At 37.5% G+C, this 18,274-nt stretch overlaps 1 protein-coding gene across 1 annotated transcript; it reads left to right on the top strand.

The window, feature by feature from the left end:
• The first annotated feature begins 1,479 nt into the window (after positions 1-1,479).
• kcnk6 (potassium channel, subfamily K, member 6) lies at positions 1,480-14,928 on the top strand. Its single transcript, XM_056478348.1, has 3 exons — positions 1,480-1,905; positions 8,667-9,062; positions 12,259-14,928. The coding sequence occupies exons 1-3, from the start codon at positions 1,590-1,592 to the stop codon at positions 12,492-12,494; spliced, it is 948 nt and encodes a 315-aa protein (XP_056334323.1). The 5' UTR covers positions 1,480-1,589; the 3' UTR covers positions 12,495-14,928.
• The last annotated feature ends 3,346 nt before the right edge of the window (positions 14,929-18,274 follow it).

Raw genomic sequence — 18,274 nt, 5'->3', positions numbered from 1 at the left:
AGCTGATAGAAAGGTAACAGTAACTCAAATAACCACTCATTACAACCAAGGTCTGCAGAAGAGCATCTCTAAACACACAACACATCCAATCTTGAGGTGAATGGGCTACAGCAGCAGAAGACCACACCAGGTGCCACTCCTGTCAGCTGAGAACAGGAAACTGAGGCTACATTTCACACAGGCTCACCAAAATTGGACAATAAAAAATTGGAAAAACGTTGCCTGATGAGTCTCGATTTCTGCTGCGACATTCAGATACTAGGGTCAGAATTTGGCGTCAACAATATGAAAGCATGGATCCATCCTGCCTTGCATTAACGGTTCAGGCTGCTGGTGGTGGTGTAATGGTGTGAGGGATATTTTCTTGCCACACATTGGGCGCATTAGTACCAATTGAGCATCATTTCAACACCACAGCCAACCTGAGTATTGTTGCTGACCATGTCCATCCCTTTATGACCAGAGCGTACTTCCAGCAGGATAACACACCATGTCATAAAGCGTGAATCATCTCAGAGTGGTTTCTTGAACATGACAATGAGTTCACTGTACTCAAATGGCCTCCACAATCACCAGATCTCAATCCAATAGAGCAACTTTAGGATGTGGTGGAACGGGAGATTCGCATCATGGATGCGAGTCGACAAATGGGCAGCAATCATGTGATGCTATCATGTCAATGTGGAGCAAAATCTCTGAGGAATTTTCCACTACCTTATTGAATCTATGCCATGAAGGATTAAGGCAGTTGTGAAGGTAAAAGGGGGTCCAACCGGGTACTAGTAAGGTATACCTAAAAAAGTGGCCGGTGAGTGTATATAATATATTGCGTTAAAAACCTGCCCATTTTAATTTCATGCAAGTGTACATTTAAAGGGAACTCATTAAGTAGTAGTTTTGTTGTTGTTGTTGTTGTTGTTAATGTCAACATGGTGCTAACCACAGTGTTCGACACACTGTGTAGAACAAAACGGCCTTTCTTTTTGGTCACCTATAACCACTGATTTCCATACTAGCCTAGCCTATTTGTTTTTTTGGCCAAGAAAGTCAGTGTTTACAGGTTTCCGACATTCTTTAATAGATCTTAGTTTGTGATTTAACACAACAACAAAAAACTCAACTTAGTTTGAAACAAATGAGGGGCGAATAAATAATGACAATTTTCTTGTTTGGGTGAACTATCCCTTTTAGTAGGCGTATAGGCTTTTAATTTCACCTGAGTGTTCCCCAAACACTATTCATTTTCTCTATAAGTATAAAATTGTATAGAATTACCTCAGTACACCTATAAGACTGTTTTGGCGCGGAGATGAGAGCTTTAGCCGGCGATCTCACTACGGGTATAATGCGTTTTCACGGTTAGGTGTAAATGAAAGCGCTGCTATGAGGAACTAAACTTATGTTGCACCTCACCGTTACAGCCTCATAAAACTAACAGTCTCACCCATGTGACTTTTTAGGAGGCTACACGGGTTATTTCCTGGCCAACTCTTCTCAGAGAGGGTGGAGTTCAGTCAGACGAGCACATCACTGCCACAAATTAACAATCTCTGTCATCGTGTTACTCACTCGCACGCACATATCCCACCATGTCAACGGCGTTCAGGTCCTGGTTTATGCTTATCGGCTTTATTTTGGCGTACTTTACATATTTGTTATTGGGAGCGCTTGTTTTCTCTGCCATCGAGCGGCCCGTCGAGGAGAACCTGAAAGCGGACTTGAGCGCTCTGAAAGCTGAGTTCCTCAACCTGAGCTGCGTTAACAGCACGGCTCTGGAAAGTTTCTTAGAAAGAGTTTTAAAAGCCAATAAATATGGCGTGTCGGTGCTTGAAAATACATCTCTTCGTACAAACTGGGATTTGGCGTCTTCTCTGTTCTTTGCCAACACGATGGTGACGACAGTGGGTGAGTTTTCTTTTCACTGAAGCAAAGTTTTGCGGATGATGCGCGCTGTTTGTTTAGTGCTGCTTAAAGTGTGAGTGTAGATTAATGAAGAAACTTTAGTTCATCTCAAGAGAAACTTTAACGTTTACAAGTGATTACAAAAAAGCTCCAAAGTTCAAAACTCAACAAACTGCATGTCTCTATGCGAGTGTAAACAGCAGAGAGTCCATGTCATGCAGTGCTTTGAGTTGTTTACTTACTATTTTTCTGTAAAGCCTATATGTAAAGCAGAAACATATAGGCTCTTAATCACTTTATGTACACAATGGCGAGATTTACAGGATGTTTAACAGGATGAAGATGTTCATAATAGTCCTTTTGTGTAGTAAGTCAAACGCCTTTTTCATCAAACAGTCCCTCAGGGATTTTGCAGGGTATTTTTAATATTTCTGCAGCCTTAAATGACTGATTTTGTGACTACATGTCTCAATGTATAACATTATTTGCTTTAATCCCTGTTTTGCTGTTACATACACAATACTACTATTTTGATCTTACCATTGATTGCCCATTGTATAGTCTTACTTGAAACTCATCCAATTAACAATTTAATTAAGGCATATCAGAATAATCAATGCATTTATCACTCAAAACCTGGATGTAACCTCTGGAGTTTTTTTTGATGCAATTGTTGTATATCGCCCATCATGTTTACAAAAGAATAATGTCATCAGCATTGTAGTTGATTGCGCATGCGCAGCCTCTGTCATGTAATCTAGTCATTTCTGAAGGTGTTAGCGAGCTCAGGGGACTCCAAACAATGCAAAGAACGAGGACAAAGTGGTTTTTCACATTTTAACCTACTGAAAAATTCTGACAAAACATCTGTCTTAAAGATACAGTGCACTTACAGAAAAGTGACACGTGTTTACAAATAAGGTTAAAGGGGCAGATCCTATGTTACCCATGTTGATCCTGAAACTGAAACTTTTTGTTGGAATATGTAATCCATACCTGTTCCCTACACCTAAACCCAACCATAATTGTAAATTACACCCCAAAATCAGAGGGAAATAATAGTTGGAAAATAATCACGTAGAAGTTTTGCGGATGATGCGCGCTGTTTGTTTAGTGCATCTTAAAGTGTGAGTGTAGATTAATGAAGAAACTTTAGTTCATCTCAAGAGAAATTTTAACGTTTACAAGTGATTACAAAAAAGCTCCAAAGTTCAAAACTCAACAAACTGCATGTCTCTATGCGAGTGTAAACAGCAAAGAGTCCATGTCATGCAGTGCTTTGAGTTGTTTACTTACTATTTTTCTGTAAAGCCTATATGTAAAGCAGAAACATAGGCTTTTAATCACTTTATGTACACAATGGCGAGATTTACAGGATGTTTAACAGGATGAAGATGTTCATAATAGTCCTTTTGTGTAGTAAGTCAAATGCCTTTTTCATCAAACAGTCCCTCAGGGATTTTGCAGGGTATTTTTAATATTTCTGCAGCCTTAAATGACTGATTTTGTGACTACATGTCTCAATGTATAACATTATTTGCTTTAATCCCTGTTTTGCTGTTACATACACAATACTACCATTTTGATCTCACCATTGATTGCCCATTGTATAGTCTTACTTGAAACTCATCCAATTAACAATTTAATTAAGGCATATCAGAATAATCAATGCATTTATCACTCAAAACCTGGATGTAACCTCTGGAGTTTTTTTGTGATGCAATTATTTTATATCGCCCATCATGTTTACAAAAGATTAATGTCATCAGCATTGTAGTTGATTGCGCATGCGCAGCCTCTGTCATGTAATCTAATCATTTCTGAAGGTGTCAGCGAGCTCAGGGGACTCCAAACAATGCAAAGAACGAGGACAAAGTGGTTTTTCACATTTTAGCCTACTGAAAAAATCTGACAAAACATCTGTCTTAAAGATACAGTGCACTTCCAGAAAAGTGACACCTGTTTACAAATAACGTTAAAGGGGCAGATCACCACGAAATGAACATTTACTCACAGCACATCTTGATTTTGCTGCTGGATTTACCTCTGTTGATCCTGAAACTGAAACTTTTTGTTGGAATATGTAATCCACACCTATTCCCTACCCCTAAACCCAACCGTAATTGTAAATTGTAAATTATTCCCAAAATCAGAGGGAAATAATAGTTAAAAAATAATCATGTAGAAGTGCATAAACCTAACTGTAAGCCTAAACTTAACAAACTCTAAACATATCCCTTAATTCTGATTTGCTGATTGGAATGTTGTTTTAGGACCAATATAGATGTTAATCCAGGAATATGTCCTACCTGGCAAAATCAGATTGGCGTTACTCACCTTCAAGTGGTTCCAAACCTTTAAGGATTTTTCTGTTGAACACAAAAATATATTTTAGAAGAAAGCTGAAAACCATTGAGTTCCATGATACTGTAGGAAGAATAAATACTATGGAAGTCAATGGTTACAGGTTTCCAACATTTTTAAAAATATCTTCTTTCATGTTTAAAAGAAGAAAGAAAGTCGTAAAGGGTGAGTAAATGATGACAGAATTACAATTTTGGATGAACTATGCCTTTAAGTTATTTTAAAATGATATTAACATTTTAAACATCAAATTACAGAATCTAAAAAACTATTTTTAAGAATGAAAGGTTTTTGCTGCTTGAAAGTGTTTATGCCTTTTTGAATATTTTATATTAAGTTATGGATAATATAATAAGAGGCATGGCTGTAAAATGAATTTCACTTATCACAATAATTCCAGTGATAATACATCTAACAACAACAGGCCTAATTTTGTGATTTCAGTCTAGTGTTTCAACTGAAGGAAGTTTGGGGATTTCAGAATGAAAATATTTGCATATTGCATAAATATATGAATATTTTTTAATATATTACATGCTGATATGCAGTGTTCAAACCCTACTGTGGCCTTTGGGGGTGTCCACTTTTTTGGGGGGGTGCTGGAGGTGTTATACACGGTGTATATATATGTATATATGTATATATGTATATATATATATATATATATATATATATATATATATATATATATATATATATATACACTCTGGTAAGATAGGGTTCCGTTTTGTCAAGTTTACCCTACTTTCAGCTTAATTGTCCAACAAGTTTGCAGCAATGTCACTGTGTTAAAAAAAAAATTGTATTGGCCTACTGTATGAAGCAAATAAAACTAAAGAGAGACGTCACACAATTTGTTTCAGAAAATGAATAAGCAGTGTCTCAAAGTCTATATGAAAGCATCTGGCTCTCATGATATGACTGAACTTTGCTCCTTAGCGCCCCCCACCTTTATGCTCATGACAAGAATAGCATGTGTAGTTATCTTTTTTTAAGTGAAATGTAAATCGCCGTCATGCATGAATGAATGATATTTTTGCACTTAATAATCCATGATCACATTACTCAATTCTGAAACCGCACGTCAAAATAACACATTGTGAATATTTTTGGAGACCACCCTCCCCCCAAACCCCCATTCCCCTCCCCCCCCCAAAAAATTCCCCCATGCCAAGCTCGTTCGCACCCTGATGATATAATGTACACAGATGAGCATGTATTATTAGTTCAATGGGTTGTTATCTGGGAGTAACATGCCTTGGAATGTTGTGACTGGCTAATCAGAATCAAGTGTTTCAGAGAGTTATTTTCCTGGATTTATTTTTCCGGACCCAGAAATCCCATTTTTTCCACTCTTTTGTGTTTAGGCATATATAGTGCTGGCTTTGTTTGCTTTAACTGGGCTTCCTGTTTTTGGTCATGCAAACATGTGAAATCAGTCCTTTGACCTGTTTGTCTGAATAAAGCGTTCCATTCATTGAGCAGGTTAACCGGTGTAGTCGACCCCTGCTCTGAATTGGATTATGCTAAAAGCTTTATGAAGTCAAGAAGTCACATGTTGTTTATAATTAGACAGATAAAGGGATAATTCTTCCAGAAGTAAAGAGGATGACTTTTTAATCACTCACTTTGCATCTGAAGTTATTTTGGACTAAACTTACATTCATTCTATGATTCAAAACAAGAACAGGTATTGTTGACTAACATGATAATCTTGTAAAAATGCAAAATATTTAGCATAATCTATCTGAATCAGGATATTAATAATGTTAGTTTGTCAAACTCAAAGTTCCTCTAAATTAAATTTGGAAAATGTTAAAGCCACGTCAGAAAATAAGCACAAGGAAAATGACAGTGGGAAGAAAACAGCAGTACAGAAATCATCCGATTATACTAGTGATATGGAAATGTTTGCATAAGCTCTGCAAACCATCATTGTCATGTCGACAGACGGGCTCATTAAAATGACACTATTTTAATGGCTTGATAAAGTAGGTTTAGACTCTGTAGGTCCTGCCGGTGTTAAACTATAGTTTTAATAAATCAGCCAACCAGCATTTCACACAACTTCTGTCAGTGCATGTTGATCATTTCAATGTACACGCAGTTTTTTTATATAACTTGTATGTAACAAATGACAATTCTTATTTGTTTATTTAATTTCTAAATAGTTTTTTAAGATACAAATTTGTTTACAATTACAATTCCCATAATTTGTCCAACGTTATGGCCCCTTTTCACAAGACAAGGTCATCATAATCTTCAACTCTTGAAAGTTTTTAATATTTCGATTTTGAAAATCACTTTCCCGAACTCTCGCATTCAATCTGCCCAGTTGGTGGAATGAACTCCCTAACTACATCAGAACAGCAGAGTCACTTGCTGTCTTCAAGAAACGACTAAAAACTCAACTATTTAGTCTCCACTTTCCTTCCTAATCTTAACTGCCTCTCTGGCTATACTACTAACTGTACTCTCTCTCAAAAAAACACATTACTAATGCTTTGCTACTTAGACTTTACACACCTGAAACTTGTCTATAGCACTTCTTCACTGCTGCTCTTATAGTTGTGTAAATTGCTTCCTTGTCCTCATTTGTAAGTCGCTTCGGATAAAAGCGTCTGCTAAATGACTAAATGTAAATGTAAAAACGCGTGTATATTTATATGTATTACATCATCTTTGCGTCAAATTACAAAAAAACTAATCACCGCTTGTGCGAGGTGTTTCTAATGCAGCGTCTATCGGGGCAGGATAGTAAATTTGACGTTATTTTCTCCTCTGGCTGCTGTTATCAGTCTTCCACTATTTCTTTCCTTTTTGTGAAAGTGTTTACAACATCATCATGGAGTTTTTCTTTTATTACTTCAGCAGATAGGATTGTTAAGATTATTTGTTGTACTCTCCCATTTACTGCACTCTAAGTTTACCCAGCTATGACGCCTTCCGCTACTGAGAAACTCGGAAATGTGCAAAGGGTCTATTGTGCACTGAGTCTCTCTGATGGCCTTTCAAACAAATCACCTTCACCACAAAATTTGAACTATTTATTTATTTTTTTAGATGTTACTACTAGATGAGCTTCTATAACTCAATGGAGAGTGTATACGCTACAAATAAATCGAAACTTGAATGAGCTTTTTGTGCATTTCAGATATTGAATTTTGGACAAATAATATTATGTATTTATACAAAAAATACGAAAATATCACCATAAATCTTAACTTTAATGCTGGTCAAAATGACCTGTGAAGGATTGATTTCATACTAATAAAATAACGATTGAAACTCATCGAATCCACTTTGTGTGTGGTCCTGGTATTCACTATGTTGTGTGAGCAAAATGTCCCCATAAGTATAGTAATACCAGTACCAGTAATTTTACCTGTTTTGAAAAATGTTGGGAACCTGTACCATTGACTTCCATAGTTGGAAAAACAAATACTATGGAAGTCAATGATTACCGGTTTCCAACATTCTTTAAAATAGCTTCTTTTGTGTGTAACAAATAAAAAGAAACTCTTAAAGGTTCAAAACAAGTAAATGATAACAGAATGTTAATTCTTAAAGGGATAGTTCACCCAAAAATTACAATTCTGTCATCATTTACTTGTTTCAAACCTTTAAGAGTTTCTCTTTTTTTGTATACCTGTAACCATTGACTTTCAAAGCAGGAAAAAGAAATACTATAGAAGTCAATGGTTACAGGTTTACATTTTTCAAAATATATTTTGTTTAACAGAAAAAAGAAACTCTTAGAGGTTCGAAAAAAAGCAAATAATGACAGAAATTTTATTTTAATTCTTAAGGCATAGTTCACCCAACAATTAAAATTGTCATAATTTTCATAGTTTTTTTGTTGTTGTTGTTTTTTGTTAAACACAAAAAAAGATATTTTGAAAAATGTTGGAAACCTGTACCATTGACTTCCATAGTACGAAAAAGAAATACCATGAAAGTAAATAGTTACCAGTTTCCAACATTATTCTTTAGTTAAAAAAAAAAAAAGAAACTCTTAAAGGTTTGAAGTAAATGACAGAATTTTTATTTTGATTCTTAAAGGGGTTAATTCCCCCCAAAAAATAATTATAATGTTTTGAACCTTTAAGAGTTTCTCTTTTTTTTTTTTTGTTAAACACAAAATATGTTTTAAAAAATGATGAAAACTTGTAACCATTGACTTCCATAGTATTTATTTTCCCTACTATAGAAATCAATGATTACAGGTTTCCAACATTCTTCAAAATATCTTCTTTTGTGTTCAACAAAAAAAAATTCTTAAGTGTTTGAAACAAGTAAATGATGACAGAATGTTTGGGTGAACTATCCCTTTAAGCAGTGTGGCTCACAAATAAACTTTCACCTCCATCTTTATGTCTTCTTCTGTCTCTATCCTGCAGGATACGGCCACACGACACCGCTCTCAGATGCGGGTAAAGCCTTCTCCATCGTGTACGCTCTGATGGGCGTCCCGTTCACCATGCTGGTGCTGACGGCGTGTGTGCAGCGCCTCATGCACCCGCTGACCTACAGGCCGATCTCTGCATGTCAGCGACGGGCCGGTCTGCAGCCTCGGTCAGCCAGCGTGGTGCACTTCATCGTCCTGCTGTTTCTGGTGGTGCTCTGCTTCTTTGTGGTGCCATCGCTGGTGTTCAGCACCATTGAAGAGACCTGGTCTTTCCTGGACGCCTTCTACTTCTGCTTCATTTCTCTCTGCACTATAGGACTCGGGGACTTTGTGCCTGCGGAAAAACCGGGACAGAGTCTTAGAGCTTTGTACAAGATATCAGTCATGGGTAAGAGACATCAATCTTGGGTTTTCAGTTAACCTGGTGTATTTTCTGAGATTTTTTTCTGATAGAGAAAGGGTTTAGCCAAACTTTTCTCTAAAAATAAACGTTTATATGCAAGTTCCTTTATTATACAAAATATTAATATAAAGTTATTTGGCTTTTTTCCAAATTATGAGTTGCACGCCTGGTTTGGAAAACTTCTATTGAAACAAATTGCTTCAAGTATTCTTATTAAGATCAAATACATTCATTCATTTACCTTCACCTTAGTCCCTTTATTCATCAGGGGTCGCCACAGCAGAATGAACCACCAACTATTCCAGCATATGTTTTACACAGCGGATGCCCTTCCAGCTGCAACCCAGTCCTGGGAAACATCCAAACACACTCAGGGCCTACTCCCACTATGCTATCCGAACCGTGCCCAGGCCCGTTTCCTGGATCATTTGAGAAGTGTGAGTGCTCTGAATCGGGCTCAAGCACTGTTCACTTGGGCTTTGGCGCGGTTCGCTTGTGTGTGAGTGCAAAACGCACCGAAGCCCGAAACTGAAAGCGAGACGTGACTTTTCATATGCGTTTATTAATCAATCTTACTGTTCAATGAATGCAAACGGTCGTAGTTTATTAAAGACGCAAACCCCTCACTGCACAAACCTGCGCACCTTCAGCAAACCTCCTAATTCCTGCAGCACGAGGACTTTATGATTGATTATGAGCGTCAAAAGTGGCTGATCTGTTCGGCGAAATATTTGACTGCGTGTCACTGCATATCAAATGACTTAAACGACGATATAACTGAAGAAATGTCCACTGTGCTGAGCAAGAGCGCTTCTCTACTGAACAGTGCATCATCGATGATGTAAGTGTGCCCTAGCCCGAATGTAATGTGAGTGCGGGCTGTCGGGGGAGACGGGAGGGGGGACATGCGTGCTTTGGCCCGGTTTAAGGAAACTGTACACAGTGTGAGTACGCCCTCATTCACACACATACACTACAGACAGTTTATTCAATTCACCTATAGCAAGTCTTTGGATTGTGGAAGAAACCCACGCCAACATGGGCAGAAGATGCAAACTCCACACACAAAGGCCAACTGAGCCAGCCGGGACTCGAACCAGCAACCTTTTTGCTGTGAGGCGACAGTGCTAACCACTGAGCCACTGTGTCGCCAAGATCATATACAGAAATATCTATATATTAATATATTTACACATCAATAGGTTTTAGTTCATGTGAAATATTGCAAAATAGAAATAAAAACTTTTTTCTTTTATTTAATATATTTCCTTCACATATAAATTTGGGCTCTACATTTTTTCATGATCGTAAGTTATTTTGTTAGATTAGCTCCAGATTTGCCTTCAGAACTGATTAATCTAATTGATATGCACAAATATAATCAGATTCCCACGCTTTCATGAACAGCAGATTCAAGGACTTTTTAAAGCACCATTAATTTTAAAATCAAGCACCTTTGTAATTCATACCCCAGCATATGTCTCACTAAGAAAGTCCTTAGATTACTTAATTTCACTTACTTTTAATATTTACATAAAAAAAATGTCAGAGTAAGGGCGTACTCTCACTAGGCACGGTTGCCTTGAACCATGCTGAAGCGCAGTTGTCCCCCATCCTCTTTTCCCTGACAGCCTGTACTCACTGCATCTTTACCTTCCAAACCTGAGCACACTTGCATCATAGATGATCCGACTGTTCAGTTTAACATAAGAGAAGCACTCTCGCTCGGCACAGTGGATATTGCTGTAGTTATATCGTTTTAGTCGTTTGGGATGCAGTGACTCGCAGTCAAATATTTTGCCAAACAGATTCACAACTTTTGACGCTCCTAAATGATCATAAAAATCCTCGTGCTGCAGCAATTAGGTTTGCTGAAGGCATCAGCTGACATGCAGTGAGGGGTTTGTGTCTTTAATAAACTATGATCGTTCACGTTCATTGAAAAGTAAGAATGATTAATAAATCCATATAAAACAGTCCCTTAAAAGTCACGTCTCGTCTTCAGTTTCGGGCTCAGGTGCACTTTGCACTACGTACCGCACCAACGCCCAAACGAGCCACGCTCTGGCAAACCTCTTCCAACCGGGCCAGGGCCGTCCAACTGAACCGCGCCAGGGCCCGATTTGGAGCACTCACACTTGTCAAACGAACCAGGAAATGCGCCTGGGCATGGTTTGGATAGCCTAGTGTGAGTGCACCTATTTTAAAAAAGTCATGTTCAAAGAACTTTAATAACATTTGCTGAATTCAATACTGGTAATATTCAAAGGTGGTTTCTGAAATCTTGATATTATCTGCATCATTTGTCAGTGTTAAGATTTTAATTTAAGAATTTCTGTATTTCCTTTTTAGTCAGTTTTTGACAATTGAGTACAATTGTTGAAATGAAACCATAAACAAATTTGCTGAAGAATACAAAGGAAAAAAAAAACACCAATTGACTTCCTCTTTTTGTGTTACTATTGCTGCGTCCCAAATCGCATACTTATGCACTATTCTATGCCATTTTGTAGTATAAATAGTGTAAGTAGTGCGTTCACACTGAAAACTCTAAAAAATAATAAGAGCACTTTAATTACCCGGATGATGCACTCATATGATGATGAACGGTAAAATGAAGTGTGGAGTGTTGAACACTTCACGCACTCAACGACCGCAGGTTTGCTTACGTAGCGGAAGGGGCGGAGCTATCGGGTGCACATGTTGGATAACTTTATTTATTTTGGATTGTGAAAGCAAAATTCTCCTACGAGAGTGATTATAGCGCCTCCTGATGGTGAATGCGGTTATACTCATGACTGTATTATTTGATAGTTTGGTCATTTATTTCACCGATTCGGCAACCTTCAAACGTCATCAGGGAAACGGTTTGAATTTCTGCTTGGTAAAAAAACATTAGTGCTCCATTTGGGACGACAATACATACATATACTATGCTGTTGAGTGTGTAAGCGCACAAGTACATAGTGTGCCATTCGAGATGCAGCTTATGATCGTCGATGGCTGATTTTCCCAACATTATTCAGAATGTCTTGTGTTCAACAATAGAAAGACATTCATAAAGGTTTAGAATGAGTAAATACTGAGTACCTTATTTTTTGGGGGGTGAACTATCCCTCTGAGTACCAGAAAAATTGACATCACATATTTGTTTACATGATTTCTCTCTTCTTTTTTTCAGTCTACCTGTTTGTGGGATTGATGGTCATGTTCCTGGTCCTCCGCACTTTTCACAAGCTTGCGGATGTTCACGGCTGGACGGCTTTCTTCCAACTGCCGAGCTGCGATGAAGACGACGAGGATAAAGAGCCAATAATAGAAGCAGGGCCCGAAGACGACTCGCCGGAGGCTGAGAAGGCCTCAATTAAGCCTCTGGATCCCAGCTCTCAGGTCTCCTACAACTCCATAAATAGATAAAACACCACATCTCTCCGCAGTCACTTAAGGACACAGTGAATTGTAATTTATGTGGACTTGAAACATTAACACATTCCAGTTTAGCAGCAGCTCTAGTCTCCAGACAGTAGAGTACCAACATGTGCAATAAGGTAAACATTTACTTCACACACACAGAAATAAAGGTACAAAATCTGTCACTGGGGTGGTACGCTTTTGTACCATACAAGTGGACGACAGTACCTTTATGGGACACTTTTAGTACCTTTTAAGTTCACTTTTATACCTCTAAAGCAGTGTTTCCCAACCCTGTTCCTGAAGGCACACCAACAGTACACATTTTTAACCTCTTCCTATTCAAACACACCTGAATCAACTCATCAGAAGATTAGAAGAGATTCTAAAACCTGAAGGTAATGGGTCAGATAAGGGAGACATCCAAAATATGTACTATTGGTGTGCTTCCAGGAACAGGGTTGGGAAACACTGCTCTAAGGTATTATGAGGTACTAGGGTTGTCAGGATACTGGAATTCGGTACCAATCGATACTGAAATTTTAAAAACGTCCATTTTCCGCTAACATTTGACCTTCACGGCCAATCACAGTCATTTCTGTTGAGCACATGAACACCATAGTAAATCAGCGCTGGTTAAGAATGCGCTCAACAGCGCTCAAATGTTAGCAGGAAATGCACATTTTTAAAATTTCAGTATCGAATGGTACCGAATTCCAGTATCGTGACAACACTAAGGTACATGTTTGTACTTTTTAGGTATTATTATGTATCTTTAAGGACTAAAAATGTACCTTTTGAAAAGGAACTGCTAGGGTTGTCATGATACTGGAATTCGGTACCAATCGATACTGAAATTTTAAAAACGTCCATTTCCTGCTAAAATTTAATCACTTCCTATTGTGTTCCCGTGCTTAACAGAAGTGACTGTGATTGGCCGTGAAGGTCATCAGTTCACTGAACTCACCGCTGTGAGTGTAACCACAGATACAGGGACACTGGAGCGCTTCAAAAGCTTGTTTGTCTATAAGCTGATATACGAGTGAACCGTTGATGAATCACAGCCTTAAAATGCTCCAGTGTCCCTGTATCTGTGGTTACACTCTGTAAACAGCAGTGAGTTCAGTGAACTGATGACCTTCATGGCCAATCACAGTCATTTCTGTTGAGCACATGAACACAATAGTAAATCAGCGCTGTTTAGGAACGCGCTCAACAGCACTAAAATGTTAGCGGGAAATGGACGTTCTTAATTTCAGTATCGATTGGTACCGAATTCCAGTATCGTGACAACACTATATACTGCCCCAGTGACATGTTTTGGACCTTTATTTCTGAGGGTGCAGATGATTTTTGTCTTTTAGAAAGTCTCTTGGTGGATGAAATAGTTTCATGAACCAAATATTGTTCAGTTTGAAGTTGCCAATTGTGAACTTCAAGGCTTGACGGGATGTTGTATTAAATGTTGTGCCTTTTGCTTAAGGAAATGATGCTCGTGTATTATAAGCGCGACTCTTCTTTAGTGTTATTTTGTGTAGGATTTGTAATTTGTAGGTTATTAAATGCATGGACCAACTGATCAGTAAACTGTTATTTGTCAGTGAATTTGACGTTTAAGGGATGGTTCACTCAAAAATGGTCATCATATACTCATCCTCCATCTGTTCCAATCCAAGTTTTCTTCTTCTGTTGAACACTAAGGAAGATATACTGGAAGAAAACAGCTATCGAATTCAATAGTATGTTTTGTTTTTACTTTCCCTCCAAATTCTTCCTAATATCTTGTTTTGTGTTCAACAGACTTAAGAAATGCAGTTTAAAACCACTTGAGGATTTCAGTTTTTGATTGCACGATCACTTTAAATCAGTGTTTCTCAACCACGTTCCTGGAGGACCACCAGCTCTGCAAATTTTCCGTGTCTTTTTAACCAAGGTGGCCAGATTCAGATCATCAGCTCATTAGCAGAGACTGAAAGACCTGTAATGGGTGTTACAAAGGAGGCATCCAAACCATGCAGCGTTGGTGGTTGAGAAACACTGCTTTAATTGACTAGTTGCTTTTCAAAAGTAGTGAATGTTGTATTTTGGTGTCCAGATATGTAGAGAGCTTCAGATGCACTTTATAATCTGCCTTTTTTTACTTGTGGAGTCATTGGAAATCCTGCGACATTGATGGACACTTTTGTTTTGTCTTTTATTGTAGTACTGTACGTTCATTAAATATTACTTGTATTATTGCAACTGTATATTAAGTGTTGGATAGCAGGGAACAAAAGAATTGTCTGATATTGACTGTCAGAAGTTTTTTTTTTAAAGAATGCATGCACAGAAAATCAAATAAAGATGTACATTGTGGATTGACACATTTGTTTGGTTGAAAACGAGTGAGTCTCTGCACTGTTTTCATTTTCATAAAAAAATAAACAAGTTCCATGTAGGACTTTTTGTAGTTTTTTAATTATTATTTTTGTATTGTGCATTAGCAATTTACAAATACAGGAAAAATGGACATCAAACGCAAAAAAACCCAAAGATAATCGAAATAAAAAATTTAAAAAACAAAACAAAAAAACGAAGATGCCAAATACATATTCATAATAACTTACGAAAGATAGAACTTACACAGCTTTGAGAGACTTCATTGCGAATAAGTTCGTTAACAAAAACCTGAGATTTTGAAAGTGCATTTGTGCATAAAGAATTGACTGATAATTAAAAAATGTTAATTTTTTTTATTATCATTTTCAAAATAACAAATCATTCATTAATTCATTTTCCGCGACGTGATGGCACGGTCACCTAACAGCAACAAAGTGGCAGGTTCGAACCTCGGCTGGGTCAGTTGGCATTTCTGTGTGGAGTTTGAACGTTCTCCCAGTGTTCGTGTGGATTTCCCTCGGGGTGCTCCGTTTTCCCCCAAAAGTCCAAAAACATGCGCTATTCACCTTAGTCTCCGCGTATAAGCGGGCGCAGCCATTTGAATCATTTTGGCTCGAGACTTCCGGTCTCATTCACTTCCATTATTTTTTAGACGTTAAACACAGCTCGTTTTGCTGCTTGGTGTTGCAAACTGATATTTTCTTATTATATTATTGTACTTTGTCTGTATTGTCATGCAAACACTTGTTTGTAGAGTAAATAGTTTGACCGTTTTCTGCCGTTTATTATTCCTAGTCATTTCTCCCATAGGCAACTGAAGCGGAAGTTCAAAAACAATCGCAAAAACGCGCGCACTTCCCCATTGAAGAATAAGGTCAATAGGTGAATTGGGTAAGCTAAATTATCTGTATAGTGTATGAGTGTGAATGAGTGTATGGATGTTTCCCGGTGACTGGTTGCGGCTGGAAGGGTATCTGCTGTGTAAAACACAGTGGAATGAACCACCAACTTATCCAGCACATGTTTTACACAGCGGATGCCCTTCCAGCTGCAACCCAATACTGGGAAACACCCATACACACCCATTCACACACATACATTACGACCAATTTAATTTATTAAATTCACCTATAACGGATGTGTTTGGACTGTGGGGAAACCAAAGCACCTGGAGGAAACCCACGCCAACACAGCATGCAAACTCCACATAGAAATGCCAACTGACCCAGCCGGGACTCAAACCAGCGACCTTCTTGCTGTGAGGCGACAGTGCTAACCACCGAGCCACAATGTCGCCAATAACAAATCACTTCTTGTGCATTGAATGTTATTAATTTCTGTTCGTAAGTTTCCAAGACGTGATGTCATAAACTGTTTTCACAAAAAAAAGGTGGACAGTCGTGAAACACTGTTGTTTCTTTTATTATTTGAGGAAATGGGAGCATTTTATTTTCAATTTAAAAAATACATTTAAAAAACAGTAGTTATTCGTGGTACTTTCCCATTTTCTATGATGACTTCCACTGCTGAGAAACCCGGAGATGTGAAAAGGGTCCATAATTGACTCAAGGTGGTGATGCAGCTATCATGCAAAACAACTTGACTCTGCATTACTTTAAATAATTCAACGGCCTGGAGTCACTCTTAAGACATTTTGCAAGATGTACGCATCTCATCCAAAGCCTTTTGTTTTAAGTGTGATTTATTTATAAACTGAACGTTTCTTTTAATGTGTGAACATTATTTGTGACCGGTTCTGTTTCTTTACCATGCTATTTTAAGTTGTGCCAGATTGTTTTTTCTCCTTTTTTTTTTTTAGTCCTGAGGAGTCTGCTAGTTTCAAGCATGCTGTTGAAAAACTAATGTTAAGTAAGAGCATGAGGAAAAGTTTTTTTTAAACCTGCTTGAAACAATAAATGCCAAACGCTGCATAGTCAATCTGAGCATGTCCTCATTTCAGAGTGTAACCTGAATATAGTCAAAATGGTGGTTATTCTGACAAGAGACTCAGTTGTTATTTTTAGTTGCTTCAATAATGTGGACCACTATTCTGTTTTTGATCCTCACAGTTTTGGAATTCAGTCGCGGGCCGGATTGAACGGCTCAGTGGGCCGGATTCGGTCTGTGGGCCGCCAGTTGATGATCAGTGCTCTAGACTGAAAACACAGTAGCACTGCCTCATATAGCCACTTGATGTCACCAAGTACCTCTTTATTTGTGTACACAAAAATACAACAGATCACAAAAAGTCATTATAATTTCATACTGACGATAGTAAATATGTTGCATAGGCATCTACACATCTGAAACAGCACCAGTATATTCATGTTATACATTTACCAGACATTATAATGCCTTTAAAGTAAAAAAACATACACATATCTCATATGTTAATGACCTAATCCAGAGGGGATACTCTTTAAGGCAACCTGCGAATGATACACCAAAGTATGCATTATAAAATGTAAGACTCTGAATAAATGAAAAGTGCATATCTTAGAGAATAATATAGTGAAACGGCATTTTTTTAAAGGACTCGCTTCACAACACTTGTGTAAAGGACGATAGTTGTTTACACCAAAAAATCTGTCACATTTACTCAAACTCAAGAAGGAAAGTTGGTTCATATTCACACATTTGTTCAGTGACAATTTGTGACGCTCTTCCAATATTGTTTACCACGCTACTTTGAGTATTTGGTCCAAAATGGCATGTAAATATAACTTCAAAACATCATTAGCACTGTTTATTTGACAGTAAACAATGTTATACTTTGATAGTCATTGGTTGCTAATATGATTTCCCTATCTAAAATTTGCAAACAATACTTTTTATTTATAAGGAGAATGTCTAAATGTGCAAATATAACACCAACTTTACCTCAGTAACTTATGTATTTCTTCTGTTGAACACAAAACAAGATATTTTGAAGAATGTTGAGAAAGAGCATCCGTTGGCATGCATAATAAGATCAAAATTGTGTTCAACAGAAGAAAGAAAGTCAAACAGGCTTGGAACAAGCAGAAGATGAATAAATGATGACAGAACTTTCATTTTTGCATTAATTATCAGTTTAAAGATCAGTCACTTTGCACAAATCGATAGACATGAGGTTATAGATCATACCCATCAAGCAATTTTGTGTCAAAACGTCTAATAGACATCTAAACATAGATGGCTTAGCTAAAGCGAGGCTAAATTTGGGCTGTCAGTGAAAATCTAATAGACATCTAAGAAAAGACCAAAACTAGACTAGTCGTCAAATACAGATTAGACAGACTTCACATTAGTAGGCTAATCTAGATTTGGGCTTTTCTTCGATGTCTATTAGATGTTCACTAACAGCTTAAATTTAGTCTTGTTTTAACAAAGCTGTCTATGTTTAGACGTCTATTAGACTTCTTTTA

Source organism: Danio aesculapii, chromosome 18 (assembly GCF_903798145.1).
Source record: "Danio aesculapii chromosome 18, fDanAes4.1, whole genome shotgun sequence".
Classification (NCBI taxonomy): domain Eukaryota; kingdom Metazoa; phylum Chordata; class Actinopteri; order Cypriniformes; family Danionidae; genus Danio; species Danio aesculapii.
Note: the sequence above shows the minus strand (reverse complement) of the source record. Positions and strands in the feature narration are given on the sequence as shown.